The sequence below is a fragment of the Hipposideros armiger genome, unplaced genomic scaffold (genome assembly GCF_001890085.2).
Source record: "Hipposideros armiger isolate ML-2016 unplaced genomic scaffold, ASM189008v1 scaffold_146, whole genome shotgun sequence".
Lineage (NCBI taxonomy): Eukaryota > Metazoa > Chordata > Mammalia > Chiroptera > Hipposideridae > Hipposideros > Hipposideros armiger.
In genome coordinates this window covers 2710936-2729791 of record NW_017731496.1, presented here as the reverse complement: position 1 = coordinate 2729791, position 18856 = coordinate 2710936, and the positions used below count along the sequence as shown (strand labels likewise).

Here is an 18856-nt window from a genome sequence, read left to right as displayed (position 1 = left end):
TAAAGGCTATGCAGCACTACGAAGTTTAAGTCCAGTAACTCTATTAAAATCCAGTATTAATATGAAAAGGAGAGGGGGACTGTGGGGCAGAAATAATATGCAAGAGTCTCTCATGCTTATGCATTCTTTTACTTAACCCCCTTTAACTATAATTACTAAGATCACTGAATTGATGTCTTTCTTTTTAGATGGAAGAAGCCAACAATGCAGTAGAGGTAAAACACACCTGCTCTTCTTGTGAATTATGCATGTAGTGTGTATAAGCCCTTCTTTGCTACCTGCCCAGCATGTCCCCGTCCTCGCTTACTAGTCTGTGTTCATGACCCCTCTACTCATAGAAGATGTACAGTGACAAAATCATAACTGCTTAGCAAGACAAACAGTAGGAAATTAAATTCTATAGGGAAACTCACCAACTAAACCCTCAAATATTTGCCATCTTTTCAGAATGGAAGCGAGACCCTAATGAGTCTTGATGACCAAGCTAACAAACTGAAATTGGTATGTATGTGAGTTTTTGATTCTTCCTTACCTGAACACGGGCTTTACTTCCTATAGATGTTGCAAATACTGAATCTGTATGAAAATCCAGTTGCAACAACTATTTCCCTAAACATTACTATACCATGTATGTCAATATACAAGTAAGCTCTTTAGTGAACACATCTGAATCTAATCCAAATACTTTCTAAAGAATGTGGACCAGATGGATTTGTTTGGGTACCTGTCTACACTTCCTGACCTAAATAGCCTATTATCAAATCTGTATTAGTTAAATGAAAATCCAATTGTGACAATTATTTTCCTAAACTTTAGCTTAGGAAACAATTACGACAATATACAAAGTAGGCTTTTTTAGTAGACACATCTGAATCTAATCCAAATACTTTTTTAAGGCTGTTGACCAGATGGATTTGTTTGGGGACATGTCTACACCTCCTGACCTAAATAGTCCAACAGTAAGTGTCTGTTTTTAAATTTGCAATGTAATGGAAATGACATCTATAACTCAAATTGGCAATTAACTGGAAATCTTGAGCATCTCGTTGAAACTTGGAAGGTGACGGCTGACTTTTCTTCATAAGGTGTAAATGACTACTAAAGCAAATTTACATCTTAAGTCGCCATGGGGATCTATCATCACTAATTCAGATACATTAATATTGCTTAGAGGTTAAATCTGAGCAATAGGTCAGGCAATGTTGTCCTTCTCAATAATACTTAGGGTCAGCAGGAGGAGCTGAATAATGATTCTTGGCATAAGCCTACTTGAGGGAAATATGTGTGTTGGGTGATTAGTTGGAAAGCCTCCTGGCCACTCCATTTATTTTCTATTCTTTCTGTTGTGATTTAGCAGCATAGTCTTGGTGTGAAGTAAGACTTAAAATAAATAAGAGGCTCAGTTATGTTTAACCAAAGCCTGTTCTTGTTTAACAAAAAAAGAAAAATTCTCATTTTTCACAGGATACTATAGTGTATCAAGTCCTCTTAATAGCGATTGATCTGTAACAACTCTGTGAGAACTCAGCAACATTTCCCTTTGTAGAGAAGGAAACGATGATTCAGAAAAAACTCATTTACTCAAGAAAGACGACCAGATTCAAGGCTTAAACCCAAGTCTCAGACCTTCCAAAACAAGCCTCACGTGAAATTGCCCATGTAGTTTTGAATGGCTTGTTACGATTTCTACTATTGGTTTAATATTTTTTTTTGCGTATCTGCTACTAGCTGGGCCCAGCACTGAGTGAGACATACAATGGCAATGGCATCGTGGAGTTTACTGTCTGGCAGAGAGACCAGCGTTAAAGCTAATCACAAAGCCTATTGGTGGATATTAATTATAAGATATTGATCTAGTTTAGAGGTTCAGATAATGCCTCTGAGTGAGTGAGTTTCTAGACTGGAACATAAAAGATGAGAAGGCAATAACTAGACAAAAGGGGCATCAGTGTCGAATAATGGAGAGACTCTCTAGGAATCTCTTATATCTGAGAATTATCAAGCAAGGCTACATGACCAAGAGGTTCATAGGAACTCAAGCTGCAGAAGATGGAGGACTGGATAAGTGTCACAGGCCCCAGAGTATTGCAGAGAATGCCAGGCCTATGAAATGTTACATCAAATGGCCAGATCCAGTGACATGGAGCGGAGCAAGGGCTACACACACTCTCCTCTGCCCCCAGCCCGATGAGAGTCACAATGCATAACAGCATTTGAGAGACCCTAAAAAGCCCACAGTAGAGAAGCTGTGTAATGTTCTTTTAAGCAGTGAGCTCTAATTCACTTGTCTATAGAACCTTTCATTCTTCATGTGTGTTACCATTCTAAGGATAAGTTTTTTGAAATACTGGATGAGATAATCCTGAAAGGTCCAAGGTGCCTCCTAGGTCTGAGGTCATTTTGATTCCTAGGCAACTTTGCCCCCTCCTCTATTGGCAGCTCCCTTCCCAAAGTAAATTGAGATCGGAATGACATGCTTTCCAAATATAACCCACTCAAACAAGTATATCGAAAGAGATCAAGCGCTCTAACTATGAAGGAGAGTTCCAGTGGGATAGGCAAGTAAGCACTGACTGCTTAATCTGCTTCTGGAGACTTCTAGAACATTCTGAAAAGGGAAATGAAAAACAACATGCATAATCCAGAGTCTCATTGATATTAGTCTTCATGTATTCTAAGATGTTTTGGTTTATCAAAGTAAAATGTTGGCTTAATTAAACTAACAATAAATTAAAGGAATAAATACCATCAAAGCAAATGGTATCAGATAAGTAAAAGAATGCTAACTGCACTAATTATGTGACTTTGCCAACATGTTCTTACACATTGATTCCATATCCATAGGTCACAAAATAAATTTATCTCTACTTGATAAAACTAGCATCTTTAAAAATATTCAAATCTTAAAACAGTGGCTCTGGAAGAGATGAAGAGAGGAAAACAATCTAAATTACCTAGACTTTATTAGTCATTCCCTTCCCTATCTGCCCCTCATGTTGCAAACCAAATGGCATCCTTTAGAATATAATTTTTATTGGAAAACCACTTTTGAGATCAGATGTTCCATACTGATCTCAAAAGAAAGAAGAAAAGGGAAAAAGACATGCTCTAACTTTAAACATTTGACCATTTGAAAGCACAGTTATTATAAGAACATAAGGCTTGGTCCCGCATCAAGGAGGTTATATCTGGTACAGAGACGGGATCAGGGCACAAAGCAGTGTTGTGTATACATAAGATGCTGTGAGTGGTCATAGGTGATGCTGAAATAGAGGGATAAATGGGAAAAGGCTTTGTAAAAAATCTGAATTTGATTTGGGTCTTTAAAGTGCTTAGAAAAATAGAGAGTAGTTAGGCCAAAAACAAACTGGGTCCTATTGTGGGTCTTTTGGAAAGTCTAGCTAATTAAGCTTATTTTAATATAGGGAGTAGCAGGAAGCCACAAAAAGCTTTGAGTAGGGATGCCTGGGGTTTGGCAGGCTGAAATGGCTAAGTGAGATGATTAGCTACCTGGAGAATAGCTAGGCCATGGAACTCAGTATTTAACACTTTGCCTCTATGCAGATACCTTTGGTTGCCTTCTTGCCCCTTTTACTGGAGCCCCGTAAGAGCAGGGACTGTGTTTCACTTTTGTGTCACCAGTGCTTGTCTCTCAGGTCCTCCTGTGATGGCCGAGTGGATGCGGTATTGACTGTCCAACAAAAAATTAATGAAGCTCTGACCTAGGGGGTGGGTGATGAGTCTTGCATCTTTCAGTTGTAGTCTATGAACTAGATTCCTAATCTTGGGTTAACAACAAACCCAACCTGAGGAGAGCTGTATACATTTTACTTATAGGGTGACTATTCAGAAGTCTAACACTGTGGCTCCTGTTTGGTGTCCTCAGAACTTCTTCTGAAGTATTTGCAAAGGAGAACTCTACCAGCTGTGAATACCCAACTGTTCTCACCGGAGGTGGCTCATCATAAATGAATAAATATTGAAATCACAAGCTTTTATAATACATTTTGCCCTGCCTTTTGATTGTTAAAGATTCCTACATGAAGAGGTCTTTCAATCCATTTCTTTGATTAAAAAAATTTTGTTTTTAATTATAAGTTCTTTCTTCTGACAAGTTCTTCTCATTATAAAGAGGAAAGCTGGTTTTTAGAAATTGTTTTTGTAATTTACAGTAAAGGAAGCCAAAAGATAGAATACCAATTAGGTCTGATTCAGGGCTTAAATTTTCTAAAAATTTGTTATTTTCTCTTGAAACCATTGAGGGTTAATCAGGTCCCTTTTTTACTTTTGAGAATTTTATATTTCCTTAAGGTTGTTTTTGTCTCAATGATCAAAATATTTAGTAATCTGCTTGGGGTAATGCTAGACTTTCAACTTCCATTTCAGCTAGGTGTTTTTGTTTGTTTGCTTGTTTGTTTTTAAGATTTTATTGGGGAATTGGGGAAGGGGAACAAGTTGTTGTCAAGTGTTGTCCTTCGATCTTATTTGTGGAGTTCGCAGCAAGCTCAGCTCCAAGTCCAGTTGCCATCCAGCCGCCTATTGGCAGCTCATGGCTGCTCAGCTCAAGGTGCAGTGTTCAATCTTAGTTGCAGGTGGGCATAGCCCACCATCCCACGTGGGAGTCAAACCAGAAACCTTGTTGCTAAGATCTCTAACCACTGAGCAATCAGGCAACCCATTGGCAGCTCAGCAGCAGTTCAGCTCGGGTGCAGCTCACTGGCCATATGGAAATTGAACCGGCGACCCTGTTGCTCAGAGCTCATGTTCTTAACCAACTGAGCCACTCGGCCGGCCCTCAGCCAAGTGTTTTTTATTATTTATATTCTTCTATGCTATGGCTAGCATTGTTAAGTTTTAAATGGATCAAAGTCAATCAAGGAGAAGGTCTGGCAGTATGACAGCTCTAATCCCAGGGTGAATCCTAATTAGTTACTTCATTGACCTGAATAAAGATATGTCAGATTGATCAAATTTGCTGTTTTTATACTGAGAAGGATGTCTTATCTAACAGTTGAGAACCCAAATAATTAACATACCAGAAAATGATAGAGAACAGAATTCGTACAGTTATGTATGCATTTGGTATGTGTTTCAAATTGACTTTTAAACCCACATCTTCATCTTATACATAAATTAAAGATTAGATTATATATAAATTAAAGAGAAATGAAAGATTAGTTGAATTTATCTACTGAATAGATGAGATTATTCTCACAACACAGGCAACTTTAAGCTATTTTATTAAAAATGCACAAATAAGAGAGGTTAATGTTAGATTATATCACTGTTTTCAAAAGACATAGACAAAAGGCTGTGTCCAGAGGAGAGACTAGGATGATGAGGATAAGAGATCCACTTTAGCTAGCACCTTCAAAAAGATCCTTAAAAAATTTTAAAGTCATATCTGATAGGCTGTGACGTAGGAGGAAAATCTTTTTGCCCCCCCCCCCGGAAGAGAGCCCAATTATAGAGGAACATAGGTATTTAACCTTAAACTTCATGACAGCCAGGATTATAAAATATGAATGTATTAGCCAATAAGATTTCTCATTTAGAGAGGTGATGTTACATGACTTTGGGGGTGCAATAGAAGGGACTGCACATCAGGTAGAAAGCTGGGGTAGGCTTCTGAGCTCAAGTATACTTAGATTATCACTTGAAGTGACTCACAGCCAATTCCCTTTAAGACTTTCAAGGGCATGAATTGAAACAACAATGATGATGAATTCAACCATCCTATAAGGGTGAGCAGAGACATGAATAAACACCTGTAAGATTTCACTTAATGAGGGGTCAATGAAGTTGAGGCATAAATAAAAGGTCATGGGGTGGGGGTCAGGTGGGGAGGACCTATTGTACAACCAGTAAATGCATTCATGGAGGTGACAGGAGGAGGTGATGGTCGACCAGTTTGTCAAGACCAAAATCTCATTAGAATTTTTATAATCCTGGTCATTTTATATAGCTTTCTCATTTGAAGTCACAACATGGACTAACACTTTCTTTTTTTTTTTTTCTTTTCTTTCCAAATGTGATAGGAAAGCAAAGATATCCTGTTAGTGGATCTAAACTCTGAAATCAACGCCAATCAGAATTCTTTAAGAGAAAATTCCTTCTTAACAAACGGCATCACCTCCTCTTCTCTTCCTCGACCAAAGCCTCAGGCATCTTTCTTGCCCGAAAATGCCTTTTCTGCCAATCTCAATTTCTTTCCCACCCCTAATCCTGATCCTTTCCGTGATGATCCTTTTGCACAGCAAGACCAATCGACACATTCTTCATTTGATTCTCTCAAATCTCCAGATCAAAAGAAAGAGAATTCGAGTGGCTTGTCTACTCCTCTGAGTAATGGGCCCCTGAATGGGGACGTTGATTACTTTGGTCAGCAATTTGACCAAATCTCTAACCGGACTGGCAAACAGGAAACTCAGGCAGACCCGTGGCCCCTTTCGAGTCCGCAAACACAGCCAGCAGTGAGAACTCAGAATGGGGTATCTGAAAGAGAACAGAACGGCTTCCCTATCAAATCTTCCCCGAACCCTTTTGTGGGAAGCCCTCCCAAAGGACCGTCTGTACCGAATGGCATAAAGCAGGACTTGGAAAGCTCTGTCCAGTCCTCACCACATGACTCCATAGCCATTATCCCACCTCCACAAAGTACCAAACCAGGAAGAGGCAGAAGGACTGCTAAGGTGAATTGTCTTCTCCACATACCCAATGGCAGCATGCATGTTCGGTATCAAAGGGTGGTGTGATACAAGCTCCTTCCTGCTACTATTGTAGTTCCCTGTGTGGCTATAAAGTAGAAGGTGGGCTAAGGCACATCGTTCTCCAGGAATACCTTCCTCTCGTTGCCACCCTAGTAAAGCTTCTCACTCAGCAGTGTTTGTCACACCCTGATTTCCGTTTGCATGTCTTGTCACTTATTATTAACTAAACACATTTTTTATTTTTTTATTTTTAATGCTGCTATGCTTCTGTGCCTCTGGTAAGTTTGATGGTCACATTCTGGGAAGGGAGGGCAAGGGCTCTTGGGATCCCTTTTGTACCTTCCCACGCTAACACATGCCCCAGACACACCCCTCATATTGCATTAATGGCCAAGGTAGTGGTATAAAATTCTTGAGTTTGTCTCCTCTATTAAAAGCTGACCGCATCATCCATTGTCTTAAAAGAAACGTGTATATATATATATATATATATATATATATATATATATATATATATTTACTATTACCACTTCATTCAAAAGCAATTTAGAATGTGGTTTCTGCAAGGTGTTTTTGTTTTTTGTTTTGGTTTTTAAATTTCATTGGAATACATAGGCTGACCTAATGAATATACTACTGTATCATCTTTATGCAGGCTGACTCAAATCCACTAGAATGATGAAAAATATTTAAGCTACTTATTTATAGTTGTCCTTTCTTTACCAGCTTCAAGCTTTTAACTGAAAAGGAGACCAGACAGATACAAATATATAAACCAGTAAATTAGATTTCACTTTGAGAGTCCTCCATTGCATCAGTCACCAAGACCCCATATCCTGTCCATTGCAGAGATCCCTGTCTATTTTGTGTATTTGTTTGTTTGTTTGTTTGGTTGGTTGGTTGGATTTTTGTTGTAGTTTATCATTAATAGAAAACAGTTTTTCTTTTTGTGGTTCCCAAACTTGAGGTACAGAGTAGGAGACAGAATAAAGTTGTGTTTCTCTGTTACTGAGTAACTCTTTTATCTCCCTTTCTGCCCTGTCAGTCTGCAGCCAATGACTTGCTTACATCAGACATCTTTGCTCCTCCTGACTCAGAACCTCCAGGCCAGACATCACCTACAGGACACTCTACGACCCCACAGAGCACCCCTCTGGATCTCTTCAAAACAAGTGCTTCTGCCCCTGTGGGACCCCTTGCAGGTCTAGGTGAGTGCCTGGAGATTGAGTTAGGTTTGGCTCTGTCACTTTCACTCATAAGATGATAGTGCATAGGAGGAAGGCACTTCATATCCACAGAGGTTTCAGGGGCATAAGATTTGAGCAACCTAGGGAATCTTTCTCCCAGTTTGACTTCTGGACAGCCCCACCCCCATTTGGTACCTTTGACATGTAATTGAAATTCGGCTCCTTGAATTGGAATGTGAGAAGAAATCCATTTTCAGTATTGCACTTCCCTAAACCAATTGATAATGGCTCACTGAAGACAATTTTAAGGGCTTCTGAAGCTCAGACCAGCTTTATTGGAGGTGAGAGAGCCTTGTCTATCATCTCTATTGGAGAAGTAGCAACATGCATGTCTTCCATGTAAGTTGCCATTACCGGATCGAAGTCCTATCCCCTATTAAACAGATATCTCTTTTGGAAGGGGTTTATACCCCAAGAGGGATATAAGTTAAGTCTGAAGCAAGTGTAAGTCATGGAATAAAAGTTCTAGGTTCTGAGCCCAGCTCCGGTCCTGTGCATATGGTGGGTGTGGGACAGACATATATCATGATCAGTCTCTGCATACTTAAGCCTTAAGAGCTCCTTGCCAATATTTTGGCTAGCCAAGTGTCTTAATAAAGAGTTAGAAGATAAGTACTAGAAACCTGGAGTTGAAAAGAGCACAGAGGTAAGGGAAGAGATGGGATTTTTATCAGATACCTAGGATGTGTTGGTGCTGTCATTCATAAATGTGTCATTTGCTCATGTGAGCCTCTGAGCAACTCTGGGGCAGGACACAGGGGAAGGCCACTTTGCTGATGGGCGAGCCTGCTCCTGTTCATCCACAGCCTCCAGTTCTTTTCTCTCTCCATGGTACAGTCTTCAGAAACCCCAGCAATAGTCTTTGCTGTCCTGCTGGGGATTCTCTTTGTGTTTCTGCTTCTTGGCACTGTTATAAGCTCCAAATAGACTATCTTGGGAGGGAGTTGAGGGGGGCTCTCTTTTGCATTTTGCAAAATTTGATCAGGGATCTTGGCTTTCTCTGCCTCCTGCAGAGTCAGTCATCAGGACCCTTGGGGTTTTTTTGTTTATTTGTTTGTTTAGTTTTTCTGTCTCTGCTATTTCTCTTCAAAGGAACATATTTTGGTTCTGTCATATTAAATCTGTTTGATCATATCTAGAATATGGTGGCAAAAGGGGAGTCATTACCCAGCTGCTGAATGGCTGAAATCCATGCGATGTTGAGAAGCCAACTTGTTCCTGGTCTGTTTGCATTTATACCATCAAGAGACTCTCCCTAAGCACATCATGTCTCTTGGGAGCCATTTCTTTCTGCATGGCTCTTTCCCTGCACCCCCAAGTGGAGCTGGTTGGTGCTTTTCCTTGCAGAAGGGTAGAGAGCTTGCAGGCACTGCCTGTGACTAGATCACATCACAGAGCTTGTAGTCTAATATCATGCCCTGAAGAATTTTTGCAGCCAATATTTAACAAGTCAGCCTGAAAATACAGCTGGACCCTATAATTGTTAATTTATTCAGACGAAGTGAAGCTTTTTGGCTAGGTGCCCCTGTTGAGGCCTTGGGGTATACAACTGCAGAATACTGATGATTCTTCCAAGTTTGGACATGGTACTCAAACTGAGCTCTACAGTATAGCCCCTGTCTATACTAGCAAGGATCCTCAGCCAAACCCTGGAAGGTTGGAGGTCTGGCTTCCGCTGGACCCAGCTGGGGGACTCTCTCCTCTGGAGAACTGGGGGGTGGGGAGAGGGTATTTTAGGAAGCTGAGCCCTCAGCTTCGACTAGCTACCTTGTGTTTTAATCTAGCATTAGAAGGTGGTAAAATTGACTTTTTTACCCACACTCTTTTTTCTTACCTCTTGCTTCTACTCTCTCCAGAGGGGCCTTAAATACCTTGGAAACACAATGCATGGAATCTGCTAGATGGGAATGAAGGCTGGCACAAGTTTATACCGGGAAAGCCTTTAATTCCTGGCAAATATATTTTTCTCTTTTACTACCACTCCCACTAATACAATCTCTGATAAAGCCACACATTTTCCTAAGGGGAAGCAAGTCTTCCAAGTGAAAGATGATAAAATTATACCCAATTTGCATATCCAATTTAGTGTAAATTATTAGTGAGTTAGTCTGGATTTGAATTATAAAATTTAAGTAAATTTGTGTTAAAATGCTAGAAATTACTTCCTTCAAACTCAACTCACTTTTAGAAGCCTATATTATAGATCCTAAGAGAACTCCCCTTCAATTCATTGTGAAAGGAATATGTATATGCTTTAGTGTAGATGATGTCTAATCTCTGTATCTGTAAAACAAACATTTGAATTAACATTCCATTTTTGAAAAATAGTTCTTCCGCTTGATACCAAGGAGGCAGAACAGGAGGATAGGTGCTGGGTTAAGAGCCCATACGCCTGTGTTTTAGTCTCTACTGTTACAAACTGACTTTCCCAATTTCAGCAATTTATATTCCTGTACCCAGTTCCCTCACCTCAAAATTAAGCATCTTAATTTAGGAAGATGACCTTTTCTGAAACCCACTGCTCCCCATGAGCACACCATATGTGTCTGCGGCCAAATGAGTAGAGTTCATAATGATAGAGATGAATCAAGTAACACCCATCTCCAACATTAAGAAAATTCAAGATAGAACATCTTGCTACACCAGCCCCTGAATACTGTTTTCAGAATATTTCTCACTCTGGAAACAAAAACATCTCTAACCCAAGTTTAAAGGCCTTAGTTGGGTTCCTAATGAAAGAATGCTCTGCTCCAAAGCTCAAAGCAAGTAGATTTTGAGGGCAGAAATCATTCCTGAATTAGGTATGAGGCTGAATTTCGATTTTCTGTTAGTGATGACAGTTTAACTGGCCCATTAATACACTTGGGAAGAGGCAGGAGAGAAAGTGTCCACGTATTAGAACAAGATGTAGAGAATGAGCATCTCATGAAGAGGGGGGAAAACATTGGAGAAACCTGGAATTTAGTGGTCTCGCTAATTCCCAATCAACAATGCAAGGAGGCAGGAGACAGAGCCATTCCCCCGCAGAGATCAGATACCCAGACACCAGACACAGGCCGTTAGTTACCTGGGAAGGTGTTTTGTTTTGGGGAGGTTTTTTTTTTGCCTCACGGTGTCTTCTTTCTCTCCCTTCCAATTTTGAATACTCTGTTCTAACCTCTGGCAAAGTTTAGTGAGTGACACATGGCAGGAAGCACTTTTATTTGAAACAGCTCTCCCAGGATAACAGTCTTTCCTCCATTTTTACATATAAAATTCTAAAACTATCTTGGCACCAACCAAATTTTTTCATCCTTTTATATCGCTGCGACAACCTTGGCAGCATTTGAAAGGAAGGGAACTTTGAAATGGTTGCTTCAGGATGCAAGCATGTTGAGGCCTAAGGCACATGCGTGATAGCTGGTTTCCATCAGACCCAGACAGGAGCCAGCTGCCAAATGAAAAGATCAAATCAATGAAGCAGAGGACCTCATGGATTATCTTAATTAACTACTTGATAATCAGCATGGTTTGTATATGTAAATGTATTCATTCAACAAATAAGGCATGCTCTTCAAAGCTCTGTTCTAGCTATTTGAAATACATCAGTGTATGTAGGATAATGGCCCATTTTTTCATGACTAGGTACTTATGGACTGTATTACGCTTCTAATGAGGAAAAGGTGTGATAGAAAGGGCTTCGAAATGTCATCTGCATTTGAAATCAAGAATCCTCTTCAAGCTTGTCTCCTGATGAGTCCTTTCTCCTGCTTCCTTCAGGTGGTGTACCAGTTACGCCCCCTCAGGCAGGACCATGGAACCCAACATCGTTAGTGTTCAATCAGTCTACTCCAATGGTCCCGGGAGCCATGATGGGTGGTCAGCCTTCAGGATTCAGTCAGCCAATCGTTTTTACCCCAAGCCCAGCTGTTCCAGGTTGGAACCAGCCTTCATCCTTTGCAGCCTCAAATTCCCCTTCAGCCCCTGTTGTTTGGGGCCCCTCAGCATCTGTGTCACCCAATTCTTGGTCATCAACAAGCCCTTTGGGGAATCCTTTTCAGAGCAATATTTTTCCAGTTCCTGCTGTGTCTACCCAGCCCCCTTCTATGCTCTCCTCTCTCCTGGTCACTCCTCCTCAACCACCTCCCAGAACTGGCCCTCCAAAGGACGTCTCCACTGATGCCTTCGTTGCCTTGGACCCACTTGGGGATAAAGAAGTCAAGGAAGTGAAAGAAATGTTTAAGGATTTACAACTGCGGCAGCCACCTGTTGTGCCTGCAAGGAAGGGAGACCAGGCTTCCTCTGGGACTTCAAGTGCCTTCTCCAGTTATTTCAACAGCAAAGTTGGCATTCCTCAAGAGAATGCAGACCATGATGACTTTGATGCTAATCAGCTATTGAAAAAGATCAATGGTAAGCTACCTGCTTCTCTGTCTACTATACTAACAAGTATTTCCACTGTCATATGGGCCTAGAGTCCCTCAGAAGAACCCTGTCCCAACCATCAATAGCCTTACTCTTGCTTTTTTTTTTGTAATCAGTGGTTATGGAAACAAACCATTTACCTTAAGTAGCTATTTCTTAGCTGTTTCTAAGGGCTGGCCCAATGCTGCCCTCTCGTGACAGTTCTTAAAAGGGCTGCCAAGAGCTATCAAAATTGAATGGGTCATGGCACCTGGAGGGCTGTATAGTAAAGCCTCACCCACACTCCATGGCCTGAAGTGAGGAAATTCTGAATCTCTTCCACTTCGGGGAAATTTACATGGCTTCCTCTTCTAAGAAGGGGTGAATTTCCTGTAATAATTGGGAGTCCTAGTATTCAGTGGTGATTTTTATTCCACTGATATACATTTTAAAAGTAGGGAACTTATTTTCTAACGTAAGCCTGACTGGGGACTTCTGCCTAAATTTGGGGAAAGCTTGTCTACTGACGACTCGGGTTTTTCGCCTTCTAGAACCACCAAAGCCAGCTCCCAGACAAGGTGCCCTGCCAGTTACCAAATCTTCTGACAATGCATTTGAGAATCCTTTCTCTAAAAATTCTTTCAGCTCATCTCAAGCCTCTGTAAGTATCAACTGCGGAAAGCTATTGCTCCAAAGCATATGCCACATAGAGAGACCGCCTCCTGAATTAACCTTGCTTGTATGTATAATAATTCTTTGATGCTAAAGGACACTTGAATAAGATTTATCAGTGAGAACCATCACAGTGTGAACACGCACTCAAACTGAGGAAATATCATTTTTGCAGAGATTACTACCCCAAACTTGAGAAATCAATATCATATAGAAAAAGCCCTCTGTATCTCGTTTAACATAGCTCATGAAAGCATTTGGGGAGAAAATTAAGCTGAAATGCCATCTTAAAAAAATCTTTCAAACATTTAAGTTCCTGGTTTCCCATCCTTCTTTAGTTCATATGAATAACACTTCCCATTTTGGAGAGGCAAACATAATTTACCTGGACTTTGGTTTTGATGTAAATAATAAATATATGTCAACAGTTACAAACAGGCGAACACAAATCAGTGTAGACCTGTCTGTGACCTAAGTGATTTTTAAAGGAGTCTGAGAAGACTTAATTATAGGTTTTTTTTTCCTATAACTGTAATTATACTTATTGACAGGTTGGTTTTATCTCCCTAGATGGCTTGTCCTCCACCTGCAGCCCCTGATGTATATAGGGATCCTTTTGGAAGTCCGTTTGCCTAACTTCTGTAAGTAGCTGATCCTACTAAGCTTAGGTTTGACGAGAAAGGGTGGCACAGGGGGTGAAGGTAAAATTTTAATTTTAGAATTGGGAAGAGATTACACTCTGTAATTTAGAAGTAGTAGACATGGAAATCTATACTTGGCAATTTGATAGTGACTAATCTGAACATTTAAGAATAGAATTCTTATACATATCAAAAACAGTAATGTACCCATAGGTATATGGATTTCTATCACATCTCGTATTTTTAATATTTCAGTCCTATATGGAAAACACAATATAGCACATAACAGCTTTCCACTTTTTTTACCTTCATATTTAAGTGATTGCAAAGCATCCTAGAAATTATTTGGTTTCCTATCAGAAATCCTTCTGAAGCTACCAAACAGGTCAGCTAAACAGATGATGATCACACTTCTCCTGCCTCCCAAATCAGTATTTGTTGCTTTGGGAGGGCCTTCAAAGTTAGTCTGATGGCATTAAATCAAAAGTGACGACAGCTGCCAATATCTCCATCAATGGCAGTGTAAGTGCAGATGGGTCTGCAGATTGATTCTTCTCACGAGTGGGTTTTATACTAGGTAAGTTACTAGGTATAACCCCCTGAGATTGACACCGGGAGACGCTCAGCGAGACCCTTTCTTTCTCAAAAGTGAATGCAGGCAACTTTGTCTGGTCTTAAAAGATTGAGGTTAGTCTGCATTTTAGAAGAGGTAGGACATAGCTGGAAGGGGAGTACAACAGAAAGAGTGAAAAGAACCCAAATCCGTTATCTCAGTCTTGCCCCATCCAAGTGGACTACTAGCCTATGTCTTCATCCATCTAGAATTTAATTGTTTTAAATAGATAAGTATCTTAAATCTGACATCCACAACAACATTGAGTTTATTTGTAATTTGAACCTTTCCCTCTCAATCCATTTCTCCAGTTATGGTGTTTCTTAAATTGCTTTTCCATAAAATCTGCCTCAGAGAGCTGAACCCCAGCCCTGGAATATCCCCCTCCAGTAATGAGGAAAAAAAGCTTGATTTTAACAAGCGTCCAGGTGATTTCTAATGCTAATAACACAATGTAATATATTGAAGGGCTAGAAGTCTTAGCAGAGACTCATTCTCACCCTCCTCTCCAGGGGAGGCATTGAACAAATAGAAAGGAATAAACTGCACTAGGAGTCTGGGAGAATTGTTTGCACTAAATTGAACTGACCAGAGCTCTCTTTAGAGGCCTTTTCTTTTCTAGGTCATGAAGGAAGCATAACTTTGATCAGCCTGCTAAACTTAAAGACTGGGAAGAGAACTATCATGGTAGAAAATAGCTAACATTATTGATCACTTGTGTCACTCACTTTATTACAGGCTCTACACTTATTATCTTATTTCATCCTCTTGCATCAGTCCTAGGAGATACTATTACTAACATTTTAATAATGACTTGATACTTAATACATTGATATTCAACCCAACATTTCTAACCACAAGTTTTTTTCTTCTCCATGCTTGTCTAGGAACTTGGCACGTGGACCATCCAGAGGAATAAAAAAGGTTGACCTTAGTAGTCAAGGACAAACCTAATAGCCAGACAAGTCCTGACCCCTGCCCTTGTTCCAGCTTTGACATATTATCTGTTGCCTTATTTCTTGTTGCCTCTCTCACTTGTAAAATGCCTTTCAATTTCTGTTTAGGTTAAAGCTAAACTGAACCTATGGCTTTAAATAAATTAAGAACCTAAACTCTCTAGCTTAAATGTAAATAAAGTAGTTTCCCTACTTGAACCCTTGCCTGCTGTGTCCCTAGAACCTTCTAGAACATTCTACCATGTACCCTATGTTTGGCAGGCACAGCCACCACAACCCCTTAGATCATACTATTTTGAATAAATTTCAAAATCCTTACTGTTCATGGTTGTCTGGGGGTTCTATTTTAGAGCATAAAATCTAAAAATTAAAGTAGAACAAGGCACCTTCTTAAATCTTGCTTCAGACCATCACTTACAGAGAATTTTTAAAGTAAAATTGAAGTAAGTCCAACTTCTCCTTAGTCATTTTGGAACCTGACACACCTAAGAACCTTTTTAAAGATGTAACTTCTTTCTGAAGATCGTATTTTCTTAAGAGTGAGATTGTCCTTTCTCCAATCTCCTGCTAGCTAGTGCAAACGAGGGAAAAGCATTATCTCCTCTCCTTTTCGCTCTGATCCTCTTTTCAGTTGGTTTTGCTCCCAGGTTCTTATATCACCTCCCTTTTACAAGGAACAAAGTTTTATGGGGCAAAATATCTAATGATTCACAGATCTGGACCCTCTCCATCTTTTCAGTAATCGTTAATCCCAGCAACTAGAATTGCAAATGGGCACAACCTTTATCCTTTCTGTGGACTAGGAGGCCATCCTCCTGAAGTTCCAGAAGAGCAGTTAATGTTGAAGAAAAACTGAACTCAACTCAGCAGTGAACTCAACTCAGACTGTATTCTGAAGAGCAATACATTACAAAGTTAAATGTGATTGTGCCAAACACATTAGGTGCTTATTTGGGGTCATACTAGACCTTTATCAAGTAACTGGAAATTTTTCTTGAAGCCACAATCTCATAGTTAGTCGGGAGATAAATAGGAGGAAAAAAAAAAAGCTATAGAACAATTATTTGCTCTTATCATTGAAAATCTAATGTTTGCATTATTTTTCTCTTTGTAACCTTGGAAAGTTTCCCAGTTTATTTTTAGTCCTGTTGTTAGCACAGTTCTGAAGGATTTGTTCTTGCCAAAATGAGTTTTGTTTGTTTATGTTGGGTTTTCAATGTTGTCTCTTGACCCCCGAATGCTCAGGTTCTTGTGGGTGTTAATCGACCACATATAATGTAACCTTTAGGTAGAAGAAGAAGATGACTGCTCAGGATCTAAACAAGATGGTAGCCTCATGAACTTCTATTGATTAGCCCCAAGTAGTCCAAGCTGAAGTCCTGTGGTTTTATGTTTAATGGTAATAGCTGATCATGTTTGGCATAATTTTCCATCTGGCTTCCTACTCAGTCATTATAAACACAGACTTGAATTTTATTTTATATGTCCAAATACCTAAATGTGCTAAACTGGAGGCAATTATTTCTAGGTAGTTGAACTTTTGAAACTAGAAACATTTTTGAAGTGATGATCAGCCACACAATTGTTTTATACATACTTGTTTTCTTGTGCACTTTTCTGTATGCAAATAAAGCTATAAATTTACTCATTTCAATAAACTGGAATGGCAGAATCTCATGTGTAACCATCAGTTTATTCTAATATTGCTTTGTGTTGATGTGCTAGGGTCAACTTAGAAAATATACCTATCTTAGGGGCCGGCTGAGTGGCTCAGTTGATTAAGAGCTTGCTCAAGAGTTTGAGCTCTGAGCAACAGCGGTTCGAGTCCCAGCCCGAGCTGAGCAGCCACTGAGCTGCCAACAGGTGGCAGGATGGCTCAGCTAAAAAATAAAAATAAAGTATACCTGTCTAAGGTGAGTAAAAGTTATAATACACTCTGGATTGTCACAAAGATAAAATCCATGAAATAGGAGCATGAGTAAATTATTGTCTGACACCTTTCAATGCCTTACTCTTTTCTCTCAGATCTACACATACTCCTTTCCTGGGAGTTTTAATGGGAGTCCAGTGGATAAGGCCTGTATCAGAACAACCTCAAATGACGTCAAGTACAAAAAACACTCAATAGTGAACTCTTGACTCACACGTTTTACCCTTTGCCTTCTCTTGTTCTTGTTTGACCTCACTAAAGACACAACTGTGAACTGGTCCAGTCTGGCCCAAGCTATTCAGGAAAGCTTCTGTATGAGGTTGGCAGGCTCATGATCAGACATCTTTAACACTACGAGTCTCTTAAACGCTCTCTCCTAGTATAGAAGTTCAAGGCTCTCATTCTTTCCGAGAAGACCTAGATCCGTAAGGAAGATGACCCCAAGATAGGCCTTGTTTGGGTATAGAAGTCTTGGTGTTAAATTTGACTTCCCTAGGAATAAGACAAAGTTGATGTGTGGAGAATGTCATTTACCATTATAGGATGTTCGGTATTATTGCCTTACCTTTCCCTTTAACTGAAACATTTAGTTTCTGACAACAATGAGTAGAATATAGAGAAACAGACTCCACACAAAAGCAGCTTCCAGAAAGCCACAGATGGAGAAGGCTGCTGATAAGAACATGTTGCACAAATTATCTGGCTTATCCAGATGCTCTGCGGTGTATCTAACCCACTGAGCCCGTGTGCTGTTTCCATATGGTTTAATCTGTAAGATCTTGCCAGAGGCTAACCCTTGCTCATGTCTATAAGGGGAGGACATTCACTTCAGTGCAGTAGGAACTACTGTTGATCAAGCAGAGGAAGGTGCATCCTGAAGTGTCCCAGCAAAGTGGAAACAGACCTCTTCTTCATCGTCTCTTGAGTAACAGGTGCTACTCACACCTGTATGCCAGAAGTTTAGCTTTTATGATAACCCTACTCTACATGGAAGAGGGCTTCATTTAGGTATCAGATCTAAGCTAAAAGCTGAGTTTTAACAGCCGGCATGCCCCCCAAATTTCTCACATAAAGGCAATTACAAAGAGAAAGTATTGATTTTCTCAAGATAATTTTGCATTTGGAAAATGATTTACCATTTACGCAACATAACTTCATTCTATTGATACCGTAACCCTGTGAGGTAGGATCTGTTCTGTTTCATCTTATCTGAGAATGGCATTCATGTTTTAAAATGGCTGCAATCTACTCCAATTCTTAAGTGAGTGGTTTCCGTGGTATTTTATTGTAAAACTGTCCGTTGTAGTAGGGAGATCTTTTCAATCTGATTTTAAACTCCTTCATCAAAGCATTAACTGGTGTCTAGAGACAGCTAAACAGAGCACAATTCTGTGTCTTTCCTGTGCTAAAAGCAGGGAGGGGAAAGGACATAGCTAACTCAGGAGTTTGACCCTGCAGTAAGCTGATGTGAGGACTCTGACCCATATTCCCAGAACAGGTTCCCTACTAAAAGATAGCAGTTCCCCAAAAGTCCCTGGCAAATATTTAAGCTATCGTTGAAAGGGATTGCTAAATAATAAAATGCACAATCCCTGCTGGGAAATGTTTTAACTAACTCCTATTAAAAGTAGCCAAGACTCATGTCCTGAGTTGATATGCCAAACATGGACACACACAAGGCTGTGCACCAGCAGCGGCTCTGTT

General features: G+C 40.0%; 1 protein-coding gene across 4 annotated transcripts in view; it reads left to right on the top strand.

Moving 5' to 3' along the window:
• The window catches only part of DAB2 (DAB adaptor protein 2), a 50702-nt gene extending 33808 nt beyond the window's left edge, over positions 1-16894 (top strand). For 3 of the 4 annotated variants that reach the window (XM_019650755.1, XM_019650756.1, XM_019650757.1), the window contains exons 7-15: positions 189-215; positions 448-501; positions 897-959; positions 6039-6692; positions 7756-7918; positions 11717-12349; positions 12892-13001; positions 13583-13653; positions 15154-16894. In XM_019650755.1, coding sequence (XP_019506300.1) covers positions 189-215; positions 448-501; positions 897-959; positions 6039-6692; positions 7756-7918; positions 11717-12349; positions 12892-13001; positions 13583-13648 — 1770 coding nt within the window. In that variant the 3' untranslated portion in view covers positions 13649-13653; positions 15154-16894. The remainder of the gene's footprint in view (positions 1-188; positions 216-447; positions 502-896; positions 960-6038; positions 6693-7755; positions 7919-11716; positions 12350-12891; positions 13002-13582; positions 13654-15153) is intronic. The other variant, XM_019650758.1, reaches the window with a different exon arrangement.
• Positions 16895-18856: the final 1962 nt, after the last annotated feature.